Source organism: Emys orbicularis, chromosome 9 (genome assembly GCF_028017835.1).
Source record: "Emys orbicularis isolate rEmyOrb1 chromosome 9, rEmyOrb1.hap1, whole genome shotgun sequence".
Lineage (NCBI taxonomy): Eukaryota > Metazoa > Chordata > Testudines > Emydidae > Emys > Emys orbicularis.
Genome location: NC_088691.1, coordinates 100,979,591 through 100,995,535, shown reverse-complemented (window position 1 = coordinate 100,995,535; position 15,945 = coordinate 100,979,591). Strand labels below are relative to the sequence as shown.

Below are 15,945 nucleotides of genomic sequence, written 5' to 3'. Positions count from 1 at the left end.
CTGCTTGTTCACTAAGTTTGTTCTTAAAAAACTCTCTGGAGCTTGTCTTAGAGTGAGAAACCTTTGTTCCTAGAGAGAGGTTCAGTACCAGATCTTGGACTTACTTGATAACAGGGCAATACCGAAGTCACCTCTTTCTTGTCGATAAAAGCAAGGCCCAGGGAGAGGCATGCAGCCGTAACGCTGGCAGAATTGAACACGGGCCAAAACATTCAGGAGACTCTGTTCTGTTCTGTTCTTTTTCATAGAACCTTCGAATCAGTGACGTTTCTGTGCCTTTCGGACCACGTTCTGCTCCTCAAACTCTCGCTCAGGGGAATCCTGAATTCCCATCAATTGCAATGAAGCTGCTTGCAAACTAGGCTCCTACTCAACGGAACTAAGCGTGGCAGAGTCTGCCCCCTAAATTGCTCCAGGACTGGGAAACTTGAAACGTTTGACCTGCTTATTTAAGTTGAATTGATACTACATCTCTGGCGTGGGGCGTGCATCTGAAAAACCTCCCCTCTCTGTCAGATGACAGAAGGTCTCTGGTGAGAGCCAAGGACTGGGAACAAAGAGGAACCAAGCCAAACCATTTCTCAAGGGGTGCAAACATTCGCCCAGTCAACGCAATATAGGTACTGGCAAAGGGTCAGAAGCCGGAAGGCTGCTCCTTCCTAACACTTAATCCTGATTTGAGCTGTCTGGCTCTGTCACATGCCTGGGCTTGTAATTGCTGCAGGTCTAAACCTTTTGATTAAAAATGGGGACAGCTGCTGGCTGAATTGTCAAAACCACAGCCAGTCTTGGGGTCTTTGGGCCAGGGACAAAGGGAAAGCCCCTGGTGTGGGATAGGATAGCCCAAATTATGCTCTTCCTCCAAAGACCCTTGTGGGCCACTACAGTGGCACAGAACCACCAGACCGCAAGGCCCCCTACACCTTCAGGGGCCCCTCGCCGGCCTTGGCCAGGTGTGGAGCTGGCAAAGGTAGCTTTGAGACTCCCCCAGTGGTCTAACTGCACTGTGAGCATCCCCTGGAGAGTTTTGTTCCCTCTCTGGTGCAAAGGGGCTTCAGCACAGGAGCGAATTCCCCTGTGTGAGCAAATTGGAATGAGGGCAGGAACCTGCCTGAAAACAGGAGCTGATATCCCCCCATCCCCATGAATTCAGCTTTGTTTCTGCCAGGCTCTGCTAGTGCACTAGAGGGAGTGGTCCCGTACGGGATGGTGTGAACAGAACAGTTATTGACCGTTAATAAACAGCTCTAGTATTGCAGCACCCGAATGCCCCAGTCCGGACCCGGGCTGAACTTTGTACCGACGCAGATAGAAGCAGTCCCTGCCCAGAATGATGGAGGGATGCAGCCAGCGGAGGGTGCTGCCTGTCTGGGTGGGCGGTAGGAAGAACTAGAAGTCATTGGTCCAAGAGAAAATGCCCCTGCCCTGCCTGTGACTGGAGGGCAGAGAATTCAGGGGGGCAGGGTGAGAGCTGGGAACATGGAGTTAGAAAATAATAGTAAAACCTAGCGCTTGTATAAGCTTTTCAGCCCTCGATCCCAAAGCACTTTGCAAAGGAGTGTGAGTATCACTTTCCCATTTCACAGGTCAGGCAACAAGTGCAGGGAGGGAAGTGACTTCCTCAAGGCCAATAGCAGAGCCCCAGTACCCAGCTCTCCTTAATCCCAGTCCAGTGCCCTGTCCACTGGGCAGCACTGTCTCTCGTTGTAATGCAGAACTCTATTCTTGTCTCTGCCTGGACTTATCTTCCTCCTGCTCTTTGTTCTAATCCTTTCCTGCCTGGGATGCATGTTGAGGCTTTAATCGTTTGTATGGAGTTTTGAGATCTTCTGATGGCAGGCAGTGCAGGAATCGGAGAACATCCTCTTTCTCGACTGACTCTGTTTTCCCCTCCAGGATGACAGAAATAGAGGGCAGGGGAGTATTTAACAATCCAGGGAGCTGTGGTGTTTTGCGGAGATAGAGTGGGCTAGGTATTCTGAATGAAGACATTTGGGCTAAGGTGGTTCAGAATCAGTGTGATATGACCTCTGTCGAGAATGGCGTTGATCAGATAGATCTCATCCATCTCTGGCTTCTATGAACCGCTGCTTGACTTTTGTCTGGGGCATTACAATTGTCTCTGCTAATGGCGAGAGAGGCTATTCAGCACTACATCCACCCAGGAGCCCTACTACTCCCTTTGACAGCTCTTATTCACATACCTCCCTACCCCTCCGACATCTTCGTTATTGATGAAGCTGGTTTGGTAGGTAAGATTCTGTTCTCAGTAATGCCACATTCCAGCTCCCTTTCTCACGGAATTCGCCCACATAGCGTGAAGAGGCTTTCTTTGTGTGGAGAGCGATTGAACTGGACACGGTTCTTTATTAGTCCGTGGATTTCAAGGGTGTGCTCGCTGAAGGGGGCAGTGCAAGCCAAATCGCACAAGAACACAGATGGGTGAGACATTTGCTAATGCCCTCCTCCTTCCCCCAGTGAGCCGGAAGGCGTGTGATAAAACCGAGGATTGAAAATGCGTAATCCAGAAATCGCCTGCTCTGAGGGGGTCTTGGTCACCATGACAGGGTCACACTGAACTTGCCGGAAACATTCCCCCCCAGCACAAAGTCAGCAGGCTTTTATTTGGAGATGGGTCGCCTTTCCGTGTTTTGTGTTCCTGTTTGTTCGCCGGTTGCGCTGCAAGTCTCTAGGTGCTGATGAGGAGCGGGATGGGGGAGCAGATTCAGAGACCTGCGGCTGTTTGAGCGATGCTGTCAAATGGACGAAGAGTGGGGGCGTTGCAACAGCACATTTGGGTTCTGTACTGTGGATGTCTAGTGACATCTCTGCAGTTGTAGAGAAAATCAGATGGGATGAATGATAATGCAGATAAACTGCTCAGGGAAATCTACTGTACTAGTAAATCCCCCCAACCTCCCATGTGACTTTCTTAATTCAGTTAATCAATAGAACTCCTACTATTTAGTTAATGGGTTTTGGGCAAGAGTGAATGGAGAAGATGCTTATATAGGATGAAATAGTAAGGATGGTGTTGTCTGGTGGTCAGGGGTCTTCAGAGGGACTAGGAGAAAGGATGTGTGAGTTTTATTTCCAACTCTGCCACTGCCTCTCTGTGTCATTGGGCAAGTCACTTAACTTGGTTTACCAGTGCCTCAGTTTGCCAGTCTGAGAAATAGGTATACTGATACTCTAGGTGGATTGTGTGAGCTATTTTGGCATGTCTGCTCAATTATATACATACGCGGAGGTATAAAAAGTCCAACTCTGCTCTAAACTAAGCCCTCTCCCACGTTGTTGGGTATTTTACTCCGACAGTCTGTGCCTGAGTGAGTCTGCGCGGGCAGACATAGTTCATGCAGCTGGTTCTCTGAGGCGTGCGTTAGGAAGTCCCTGTAGATTTGCTGTAGCGGTGAGAAGATCTAAAGAAGTACGGGTGGGATTTTCAGAAGCACCTACGTAACTGGAAGCACAAGTCCCACTGGAAGTTGATGGGACTGTCCGATACGATCTCCCACTAAAAGGCAGCGGGGTTTGAGCTCCTGCCTCCCGTTATGGATTTGTCTCTTTAGAATGATTTAAATGGAGAAGGGAAACCAGTAATCCAGCGTTAAAGTCCTCATGGGCAGCGTATTACAGTCCACTAAGGCTAGACTCAAAAATTGTGTGTGAGACAGTTTGCATCCCACAGTGCACAGCTGGTTCTTCTAGCCCCGTTGAATCTCTTAGCTTTTCTCCATTCTTATTTTTGGCTTTCTGCCCACCTCTACTCCCCCACAAACACCAGAACTCAGCCAGAATCCAGTGTGAACCCCCATGTGCATGCACACAACTCCCCATCAAGAGCTTGGCCAGGGCATTACAGATGCAGAAGCAGACAAGGCCCTTTGTTGTTGGCAGTGGTGACCAACTGGAAAGTGCAAAGAGCAGCCCGGCCCTTAGCCTCTCACTCTACCCTCTGACAATGCTCCTTGTTCGGCTACTGCTGCATTCTAGCCTTTAGCAAGTGCTGCTGCAACAGGTCAGCAGAGGAGCCATTCTCTTTCCATGCCCGCTTTAGCATGCATCTACCATCAACTGTTATGGCTAAGGGGTGAGCTGTGGGTAGCTGGGATCTCTCTCTGTGGGCATTTCTTTCAAGTGACCTGCACTTCTCTCAGAGTGGAATCCTGCAATGCACCCCACTTCTGTCTGGATGACCAGACTACAGCACGCCCCGTTTTCTAACCGTATCACCTCCAGCAGGTCCAGCTGAATGTGGTTCCTGGTGCAGAGTCCTCTCTGGGAACTACAACCAGCTGGTAAATGCAGTGATGGGGAACAGCTTCTTCAAAAGAATATCCGTTACTTATCCATAGGAACACCAGAAGCAGAGAGAAAAGGGTTAAACTTAACAAAAGCCTAAATGCATAGTGTCAAACTTAGCCTGTCCTGGCCAGTTTAGGTAGGTCCCACTTGACTCAGCACCCCCAAGCACTGGGGTGCACTCCTACAACTGCTGCCTTGGACCGTCTAGGGTTTACTCTCCCATACCTGGTAGCTTAGTTAGCTGCTGGCTTTCCCCTGGAGTGACCAGAAATCTGTGTGTCTGACTGTGTTCTATGAAAACAAGGTGGCTTCTCTTCCCAAACTTTTTTCTTCCTTCCTTGTCTCCGTGAGTGGAGCTTATTCCCAGCAGTGCATCTTGCTGGAGAAAAGAAGATTAGTTGTGCAGCACTAGAGAGGCTGATTTGATTAACCAGAATTGTGACAGGGCAAAATGTGAGCACTGAGGGTAGCTTAGTTCTCATGGGTGTCGATCGAAGACTGACATGGACAGACTTCATAACGATGTCAATGGGTGCTCGTCGGATTTGTTTTGTCAAGGCTGATTGAAATCAGACATACAATTTTGCACCTTCCTTGCTTTATTCCCTCAATATAAATCTGAAATGTGATTTACTGCCTCTTTTCCAGATTCTCCAGGGCTTGTGTGGAGCTGTGGCCAGGGATAGCTGGTATTAGTTTGGCTTGGGATATGGATTCCCCAAGTGATTCCCCCAGGGCCTAAATGTTTTACAAAGGCCGGAAAGCTTTGGTTAAACTGGCACAATTGAAAATAAAACCCATTTCTCTTCTGGCAGCTCCCAACTCCTTACTCGGTCCACTACGCTCTAGTTGTTCCACAGGTGGGTCTTAGAAATTTGCTGCTAGAAGTAAGATAACTGTGTCCCTAGAAAGGTAGCTACTCACAGGAAATAGGAGTATATGGAACATGGCATTTCGTCCATCAGTGGCTATTCGCCAGGATGGGCAGGGATGGTGTCCCTAGCCTCTATTTGCCAGAAGCTGGGAATGGGCAACAGGGGATGGATCACTTGATGATAACCTGTTCTGTTCATTCCCTCTGGCATTGGCCACTGTTGGTAGACAGGATACTGGGCTAGATGGACCTTTGGTCTGCCCCAGTAGGGCAATTCTTATGTTCTTATGGCACTTATTACATGGATTGACGCAAAATAAGGATGTGTTTATTTACCGGTAAGTCCAAGGAGTATGCATGGCATAACGATGTGCACAGTAAATAACTAAGGGGGAGTGTATTTCAGTCACCTGGCATGGAACTGCAAGACATGCAGCAGTTCCGGTGGGTTAGATCTCAGCCTTGTACTTAATTCTCTATTCAGGATCAGTGATGACTGAGTTTTCAGCAGCTTCCGTTTTATTTGTGCAAGAGCACACTGTGTTACTTTGTATTCGTTATCCTGTCGAGAAGGAAAAATCTGTACAACAGCTAATGATCCAGAACATCGGTTGTGTTAACAGTCTACTGGTAAAAAATGTTTTAATACAGTGTTTTCTCCCTAATAGGCAGTTAATTTCTGTTAGCAATTTCCTTGGAGTTCATAAGCCAGAGGAATTTGTAAATAAATGCAGTGGTTTAACAGTGGACTCTTCATCTCCCTGCATTTAAAAAGAGCAGACCCACCATAATAAACTCACTTCAAATTTTATGGGTCAAGCCTCTATAAAAGAGATGGGCTCCCCAATTCATTTCAAGGGTCCTTCAGCATCCAGGTGTTCATGAGACCCTTTCTTTGATATTACTCCATTCAGCTTAGATCAAAACTAAAGCAGTCCTACCTGGGATTAGATTTCTAAACATAGTTAGGCACCCAATGCCTATTGGTTTCAATGGGAGTTTGGTGCCCAAATATCTTTTAAAATCTGGGCCCTGGTACATAAATACCATCACTACTTTCTCCAAAGCACACTGCCTATTCTGTCCAAAGTGCACAATACACGTTGGGGTCTCCAAACTTTGCCAGGCTGGGGAAACGTGTGATTTGCCAGGAGCATGAGGGCTGCACCTAACTGTTGTAAATAGAGCCAAATGCTGCCACCCACCTCTTGGGTACAGCATGTTATGATTCCTCTTGATCAGAGCCGCCTCCGCTTCAATCAAGAGGGACCCCCAGACTGCCAAAGCCACACCTCCATATTTGAAAGGTCAGCCCCGTTCTGTTTTCTGGTAGCTTAGGGTATAGAGACATTCTCACTAACCAGTTCTCCCTGCAGAACTCCTTTTGTTCCGACTGCTATCGAAACAGGATTCGGTTTTTCCCCCTTAAATAAAACTGGACTAGGTTACATATGAAATATGAAAACTCTTACCGAATACCGTCTTGGAGTGGCAATGGAAGCAGCGTTCCAGGTCACATCCTAGCCTCCTGCTGGACGCTGGTCCAAACTACAAACCCTCCTAACAGCTCTTTAATAACTCTGCCCAGAAGGAAAAATCTGTCACCTTTCCCTCTGTGGTTTCTCCTCTGTTCTAATGCACTGGAGGAATGAGATGAAGCCGGGAAGGCTTTCAGAGAAAGAGGCTCGTGGGAACTACAGCTGCTGATGGAGAACACTCATTTCTTTAGTGTCTGAGGAGAACCGCAATAGCTTTGGTGAAGGGATGTGTGTGTGGGTGGGTTTGGAGGGGTGAACCGTTATGACCCATACATTTCAGAGGAACCACAAACACTTTATAGTAACAAAGGGTGGAAAAAGAGAGAGCTTTTCTGCAATGCATGTGACTTTTCGCTGAGGTTTGGAACCCCGTGTTATATTCCAGGCCACAGTGTTTGCGTGTCAGTCTTGGTGAGCTTGCTTTCTCCCACAAGCCTTTCATGAAGTTGCTGTAGTGAGTGAGAACTCAGCCTAAATGTGCTTTTCTTTTCTTTTCTTTTTTTCCCCCTTTGCAGCTGAAGCTCTCGTTTACATTGGACAAGGAAAGCGGGATGCCTCAAGGCTGTTATATCTATCAGTATCGGGACAGCAACAAGTAAGTCCCGCAGATGATTGCACACAGGGCAGATAGGAAGGGGCACCTAACGGAAAATGTCACTGTTGATGTGCCCCACATTCCCTTTCATTGGCAGAAGGATCAGAACTGCTTGTACTACTTAAATGTAGATTACAGTAGCTTTCAGCCTAGCCCTAAGACGGAGAGTGACTTGCAGAGGCCTCATGCACAAATGTCGGGCAAAAGTGAGGCCAGATCTTCCAAAGTGCACAGCACCCACATTCTCAAATCTTTAGTTATCTACATGGCAGCTGTTAGCTGCTGGGCGCTCTAGAAAATCTGCCCTGCGCTCTCCAATGAAGGAATATTTGCTCTGAAGTTCTGGGATACTTTGTTGGGGTGATTTTGATGGCATGGAGGTAACACCTCATCTCCTTCCCACCACCTGTTCTCTCTCTGCTCAAACGCACATGCAGATTCACTTCATGGCTTGCCATTTGTGCTTCCTGAAATTCAAATGTAACCATGCACCCTGTTTTTACAAGGCACCTCATGATATCCAAACTGAAGCAGAGTCTCCTCAATTTTTAGGTATTCCTGCATATTTTTACTAGCTGCTGTAGTGAGTTGGCACCTGAGATGTTTTGATTTCAAATCCCATTCCGATTATTGAATTGACAGCAGCAATCCAGGTTAGGATGTTTCTGTTGTCGTGCTGGGTAAGTTGTCATGAATACCAGGGTATCAGAAATTCACAGTTTCTCACCCCCACCCAGGAGTTGTATTTTTCTCCAAATTTAGAAGCTTAACTTAGAAGAAGGGAGTATAGAAGATTGTTAAAGGGCAATCCATTCAGGAGTTTAGCCCACTTTTGGACTGCCTTAAAAGGATCTGGAGAACAATTGCTGCAGTATCATTTAAAACAAAATCAATCTCTTTTTAGGTGGAGAACCCTTTTATGTATGTCTGTGTGTATTTATTTAAAGAGGGGACATTTTTTTGAAAGAGGAACAAAGTGTCACCCCCACCCACCTTCCATCTCTGTAGCAGCAGTTTACAAGGCCTGTGCACAAAGCTATCCACTAAACAGCTCAGCCCAGGAAGTATCAATACAAAGAGTCAGTAACAACAGCTCCACTAGAAAAATAGGGAAACGTGCTGGTTAAACGCAATGGGATCAAATCCACAGGGAAAGAATGTTTGTTTTACAAGCTTCTAGGAGGGGATTGCACACAATGGGCAGTGGGGAAAACATGAAACCATTAGACCTGTTGGCTGGCTTGGTTTTTTTTTTAAGGATGTTTATAGATCCAGCACTTCTAATTGTGTAGCATATATCTTGAAAATCAGCAGCCCTATTTTCTGCCTCCTCTCCACATACTTTTGTGCGCGCTTGTGCCATTGTTTTAAGAAACTTCTGGGGCCGTGGGGCTCTTTTCTTTAAAATCTTAGGCCAATAGCATTTCAGTTTGAAAAGCTTCTTTCTTTTAGCCACTTTGCCTGTCTGAATAAAAACGGAATCAGATGCATTGAACGGTCGAGCGAGAAACAAAGTAACTAAAATATGTTGAGCACTATTGATTCATAGATGTATGGTTATGACCTGTATTTCTGGCAGGTTTAGCATCTGAGACACCCAGGCTGCTACCAGCTGTGACCACATAAAACATGATAGCCAGGACTGGTTGTATAGCAGCTGATGCGAGATCTATAGCCAGACCTAGTGTAATTGTTTCAGATGGCCCTAGATAAAATATTTCTTCCAGTTCTATCCCAGGTGGTACTAGTTCTGTACTGTGTAAGTCATTTAACCAGTCACAGTGGGCGAGGGTCAAGATTTCCATTTCTTAAGGAGAGCCATAACATCTGAGTTATCAGGGATCATTTTGTATTATAAGAGGATGTTTATCCCTGTGGGCCCAGTACATGCAGACCAGGAGAATGGAGAATACTTGCAAAATATATTGGAACATGGAGAAAAAGTAGGTCTTTCAAGCTTAGTAATAAGTCTGTCTGCATGTGATACAGCTGCCCTTTCCTTGCCGGTAAGATACTCCTTTATCAGAATATAAGCTCAATTCTAAGGGGAGCTACTTTTGTGCTGTCCAGTAGTGATGGTGGCAGAGTATGGTAACTTCATGTGCTCTGTGCCTTGGTTAACAACAAGAGGTTTTGCATTGGATTAACTGACAGTAAAACGGACAAGCATTTGTATTGATCTCATTTTCTCCTCCCTTGCCAGCCCGGTCAGTCATGCTGGGAGGAAAAAACCCTGGTTCTCAAAGCTTACCCCTTTTCTTGGACTATTACCTACAGTTTTAACATGACGGTCACAATCTTCCCTTTGTGGTTTCAAGTGCAGACTTTTACGCCTGGTCGACACACAGCTAATAAGGAGCAAGCTATGCAAGGAGCCACACTTGTATACTGGTATAACTGTGTCCCCACCAGGAAGCCGGGGTTACTTTAACTGCACTGGCATAGTAAAAATGTTGCATTTTTTGTGTAGACCGTGTCTGAGTGTTTGTGGACTATGAGAGAAATGTTGACAATGTTCTGTGACTATGTGAGGGTGTCAGACAGAAGTTGGAAGTGCGTCTCCTGTAGCTGGGCCTCACCTAGAGCAGTGGTTCTCAAACTGTGGGTCAGGACCCGATTTTTTAACGAGGTCACCAGGGCTGGCGTTAGACTTGCTTAGGCCCGGGACTGAAGCCAAAGCCCGAAGGCTTCAGCCCTGGGTGGTGGGGCTCAGGCTTCTGCTTCAGCCCTGCGTGAGGGGGCTCAGGTTTTGGCTTCAGCCCTGCGTGAGGGAGCTCAGATTTTGGCTTCAGCCCCACCATCTGGGGCTGAAGCCCTCAGGCTTTGGCTTCCCGCCTCCCGGGGCGGCAGGGCTCAGGCTTGGGCTCAAGTTTCGGTCCCCCTTCTTGGGGTCATGTAGTAATTTTTGTTGTCAGAAGGGGGTCACAGTGCAATGATGTTTGAGAACTGCTGACCTAGAGCATCTAGCTTCAGCGTGTAGGGAATGAGCCTATAACAAGCGATGATAACAAAGAGTTGCAACAGGGCGGCATAAATCTGATTGCTGTGTAGTTGCTTAGAGATGGGAAGTGGAAATGGTCCCTCCATATAAGAGAGCCTTCAACGCTTTAAAGTGGTGTTCTGTCTGTATCCACAGTTTTTTGTTTCTTGAGTTCTCTGTGAACGTTCTCAGTCGTTCAGGCAGGGACCCATGATGCTGTGATGCTTCTTCGAGTCCCTCCTGGAGCTGGCCTACCCTGCTCTGACCAGAGGGGGGAGCAGCAGAGAGCAGTGTATAGTGGCCTTGCATTCGCTGAACAAAGGAGTCATATTTTTGAAATCTCTAGCCTTAAAATGTCATTATCAAAGTAATTACATTTCTAAATTACCTAGACTTAGAAGTGCAAGTACCATGCAGGCTCTCACCAAGGGTGATGTACTGGAATTTGTTGCCCTTAAGATAACATTATGTTAAATTTTCATTAACTCCTAACTGCAGCTGCTACTCCATTGTCATGCTTTCAGCACTGTGGCTATGGGTCAGTTGCTGTGTATTGTATATAAATCATCTATTCACTGGGGACAGTTACAATTATTGCATATTTATGGGCAAAATGCATTAGGGAAGCTGGAACCCAGAACAGGTAGCTTATATTTTCACACTGCCTTTCATCTCGAGGAATCCCAAAGGGCTTTAGAGACTGTCACACAAAGCGGCACCCCTGAGACGGGATGGTGGAAACCAGCTGGGGCGTAGCACCCAGCACAGCAGTTGAAGGCAAGGTCCCAAGGATATGAGAATACCGAGGGATATTAAATAGGCATGAAGAACAGACAGGTTCTACCCCTAGCTACGCAGCCCCAAGACAGTGCACAGGACTTTACTGTGCTTCCTGGAGATGATGGCTCCAGGGAACCCTGGGTTTCAAACACGAGACTTCATCCATGAAGGATCCCATCTGGCTGCTTCTTCGCAATTTAAACTGTCATTGTTTCAATATTGTGTTAGCTCCTTTGTGTAAAATAAAAGTCCTTAAGCATAGCCCTGGGTTAAAGTAATGTTGTGGATGCCCTGGTGTACTGCCAAATTAACGTACCAGCTTTTCACCTTGGAAAACCTGAATGTAAATACTTTGGGCCAAGAAAGAAAAGACATCTGGCCATCTCAGGCAGCTCCCTGCTGGACTGGGGGGCCTTCGCCCCACTCTCCAAGCCATTATTATTATGTTTTTGTATTCTAATAGTATCTAAATGCCCCAATTAAGGTGAGGCCCCACTGTGCTAGGCAATGTCCAAATACAGACTTAGAGGTAGTCCCTGCCCATAAGAATTTTACAATCTAAAATACAAGACAGATCCAGATAGACAACAAATAAGCAATTGTCAAAAGTAACAGTACCGCTTCTCCCCACTTCCCACGCTCACAAAACAACCTCTCCTCCACCATCCCCTCTGTCCAGCTGTCAGTCAAACTCCTTCTCAGCGCTTGTTCACCCCGAGTGCCTTCCATCCATTCTCCCAGGCCCCAGAGAAAACCAGGCAGCCTCACTCAGGTGGAAGCAGTTTTCTTTTCTTTTTTTAAACCATGTTGTTTAATTCACCCTAATGGGCATAAATAGTTTTGATTCAAAAGGGGAGCAGACCTGCCTCTGCCATGGTACTGACCCAGTTAACAAATGGGAGTGCTGGGCTCTCCTGAAATGAGGAGTGGGTTGAAATTGTGACAGGGTGAACAACATGCTCTGTGTATGTGCGCACGGGCGCCTGGTCAAGGGGAGTGTGGCCTGATTCATCTTTGTTCTTCTGACCATGAAAACCCGGCGATTGCCACTTATAAATTGTACATTTTCTGTTGTAGCCCCTTTCTCCAATGCCAGATGATGCATTTCCATTAGCGCTGCACTGCATGTCTCCCAGAATTGGGGGCACCTCCCCAGACTCCGTGCTATAAAGAACCCCCTCCCTTTAGGTTTGTGGGGCAGGCACAAATGAAGGCAGTACATTTTTCTGGTCCCACAAATACCGTCTATTGGGGGTTAGCTAGCTTCTGTTGTCCTGTGGGTTTGGGGGGGGGGTGATTGCGAGAGAGAGAAATGGTATCTGAAATGCAGTGATTGGACACAATGCTGTGGTCCCTATACAGAATGTCAGGTTAGACCTAATTCTTTACAGCGTGTCAGAACTAACAATGCACGGAGAGGTTTGGCTAATTTTGATATCAGTTTTAGGAGTGCCTTCGAAAGGAAAAGTGCTGCTAGAAACCTTGCAGACAGCGTAATCTTTGTTAACGGCCTCTCCAACACAAAACCAAAGCTCTTCCTTGCTCTGCACAAAGGCGTTGTCAGCTCTCTCAAGGCACAACAGCAGTCGTGTCCAGGGAAGTGCTAAGAGTGCTAGACCATGACTGCAGCCAGTGGTGGGGTTGTAGGTGAGGGAGGTGGAGTACAGGCTTTGAGACTATCCTCACCTTGTGTCGAGAGTCTCTCATGCTGTGTAGGATGTAACAGGAGGTAAGGGGATGCAGGGCCATATTGGCCTAGCCCCTTGTTTCACTCTCTCTTCTCGGCCCCCACACGCAACCACCGCAGATATCTCAGGGTTTCAACTGAGCCACAGCCCGTGACCGCAAATATTTCCCCTTCCAGTACAGAGATGGCAACCCCCGAGACAGGGATTTGTGTAACGTCTAAAACCCGGCTCTGCTGCTCCCTGGGCGACTGCTGCATCCCAGCAGCTGTAATTGGCAGTGGCTGACCGGCTGTGAGCACCCAAGGACCTGCCCCCACAGGATAGGCCTGCTCTCTGTTTGATTACTCCAGGCGCACTGCTTAAGCCTGCCAGGGACACCCAGACATGGTCTGTGCAACTAGGCGGATCCCCAGCCAGCTGCTATGACAAACCTTGCTCTAGACTTGTTCCGAGCCTTGCCCCAACCCTGCTGCTTTCTTCCTGCCCTGCTCCAGCCCTCCTTCCTTGCCTGGCTTCTGACTCTGCCTGCAACTTTCTGAGGCTGGCTCCACCCACCGGGCCTGGCCGCCCACACCGCGGCCGTGACAGTGTGGAGAGTGGGGCTGTACTGAAAAGGCCCGTTTTGACGGTTTCCAAGGGATGCAGTAGGACAGCCATTGTAGGCTTTCTCCCCAACACAAGAGCAGGGCTGGTGGTGTTTCTAGCTGTAATGGGAGACTGACTGGCAACATGGAGGAGGACACTCCAAAGAAGGAGGTTAAGTAGACTTTGGAAAATCATGGAAAATTTGTCCTCAGAACAAGAGTAGTCGGAACCCAGAGATCATTTGGTTTATGGCTGATCCTATGGAAGAAATTAAGTGCAAGAAAAGCTGTCTCCTGTATTTGCTGTAATCAGCATAGAGATCAGACCTGTTTTCTATGTACTATCTGTCGATCGAGGCAGGCACTTGCATGGCATCCACCATCCTACTCTCTGAATGCCTATGCATAGTAAGTCCAGATTCCTAATTATTTTCCATTCCTCTGAAGTCTCTCCAATTGGCATGGCTCTCTCAGAAGGAGTGCAGTGTTCCCGGTTCCCTGTTACCCAGAGACATAAAAGAGAGGTGCTGTCGGACTGTGACAAGATGCATCCCATTAGGCACCCCATATTTGCAGTGGTGTTTTTTGCTTACGGAGCACATTGCAAACTCCAATCTAATGTGCTGTCCGTGATCACCTCAGTCTTTCAGCATTATACTGTTTTCCAGGTCTCTCCCTCCCATTATGGATGACTTTTCCTCCGATATATCAACTTCCATTTTTCCAATGAATTTCATTTTAATTCCTCACCATGGTTTGGATTTGTGTCAGGATTATGAATTTGTGGTGGGGCTTTGTATGTTATCTTTGGAGTAGCTTTCTAACCCCAAGAGAACAGGATCTCAAATAGAAACACACTTAGAGACCTTTTCCTGAAGCAGTGATAGTATACTGATCATTTTGCATTTCCAAGGATCCCAAAGAGATTTACAGACATAGCTGATGTACAAACTAGACAGGGAGCACTTCACGCATCAGTGAAATGGGGCCACCTTTGGGCAGCATTACACAACTCTTTAGGACAAGTGAAAAATATCTGCCACTGAAACAGAAAAATGACTAGCCTTTCTACACATAGAACAATGGTGAGTGGTACAATATAACACAGCCTAAGATGCTAGCAATCCAAATGCCAAGGTATATCCAATTCTGACACTCGCAAGCTACTGATGACTAATGCTCTTTGTGTTACCAAGCTCTCTTCTGCAGTTTTTCCGTAAAGTGAATTTAAGACAGGCAATTATGAAGCAAGACTTAAATCAGGAGAGCAAGCCTGTAATTGTAATTGAATTGTTTGAACAAGTCGTTTATCACTTACACATTAGCTCACTGCTTTTATTGCTGCTTTTCTGGGCTGCCGTCGGTATGATGCAGTCGGAATTTTTGCAAAGCATCATTGCTTAGTATTTATTCCTGTTTACCAGGAGAGTCACTTATTAGAAGTGATGTGGACGTAATGTATAAACCAGGTGATACAGCAGCAGTGACTTTTTCAGCTCACCTGACAGATACGTATCAGACTTGCTGAACTTTAGCACAGAGGGTCACTCTCCTGTCAGATGTAAATCAGGTGAGCTGGCAGTTTCATGATGTTATGTTCACCTCAGTGTACTGAGTTTAGACTTTTAGAATTGTCCATGCACGTAATTTGTGCAAACAGCTACCCTGCTGCATGTGCAGCTGCATGCATACAGGTCTAAAACACCTGTCGGTATCACACAGTTGCCAAGTTTCACGTACCCTACGGAGGCAGCACTAGTTGAATTGTCATATTTAAATGAGATTAACTGGCCTTCCTAAGAGTTTTTGATTTCATAGTCAGCAGCCAGCAAATATGGCACTTTATCCTTCTCTGATTGGTGTGGTTTGGGGAGATTGCTTAGGTAGCAGTTTCTCTAATTTGGCTTGAGTTGCAAATTGTATGTCGGAAGTGCAATCCCATGCCAGTGTCCAATTCCAGGTCTGCAGCACCACCAAATCCCAGGATTTCATGATGCAAAACATCTAGCATATATGTTTGTCAAGTCCTGTGCTTGACATAGGAAGTGCTTTGTACTAATTGTTGGTCGGCTGAAGCTTATTAAATGCCTTTTGAGGATTTCAGAATCAAAGTGAAATTAGGGCTTTAAGCCTCAGCATTGCATTCGTTAGCCGTAGTCAATCAGCTAAGGCCATGTCTTCACTTCAGAGTCAACTCAGGTGATCAGCTTGGGTTAGCCTAGCCCAGGTGAGAGCAGCCACATTGCAAAGCCATATCCTAGTTACTGTGCCCTTGCTAGTGTGTATTGCTAAGACTTCTGGGGGCGTATCCCATAGTTCTTTGTGCTTTGGTAAGCTGAGCTGTTCTATTATTTTCTTCCTGGAGAACTTGTCCTGTGCTTCCAGGCACCTGGGGGGAATTGTGGGAAGGCTTTGGAGGACTTTCTGCACCCGAGTGATTTAGCCTGAGTCCTCACTGCAAAGTGGATGAGTTACCAGCCTGAGTGAAAGCAGCACCAGGCCTGTAGCCTATACACCCAGCCAGGCCAGCTTGCCTGGGTTTAAAGCACCACCAGACTCAGGTGGGAAGGGGCTTAGGGACAACACCTGAATAAACAC

General features: G+C 46.8%; 1 protein-coding gene across 1 annotated transcript in view; it reads left to right on the top strand.

Moving 5' to 3' along the window:
- DIS3L2 (DIS3 like 3'-5' exoribonuclease 2) overlaps positions 1–15,945 on the top strand; it is a 249,191-nt gene that overhangs the window by 183,051 nt on the left and 50,195 nt on the right. Inside the window, exon 15 of the mRNA XM_065410584.1 lies at positions 7,236–7,315. Coding sequence (XP_065266656.1) covers positions 7,236–7,315 — 80 coding nt within the window. The remainder of the gene's footprint in view (positions 1–7,235; positions 7,316–15,945) is intronic.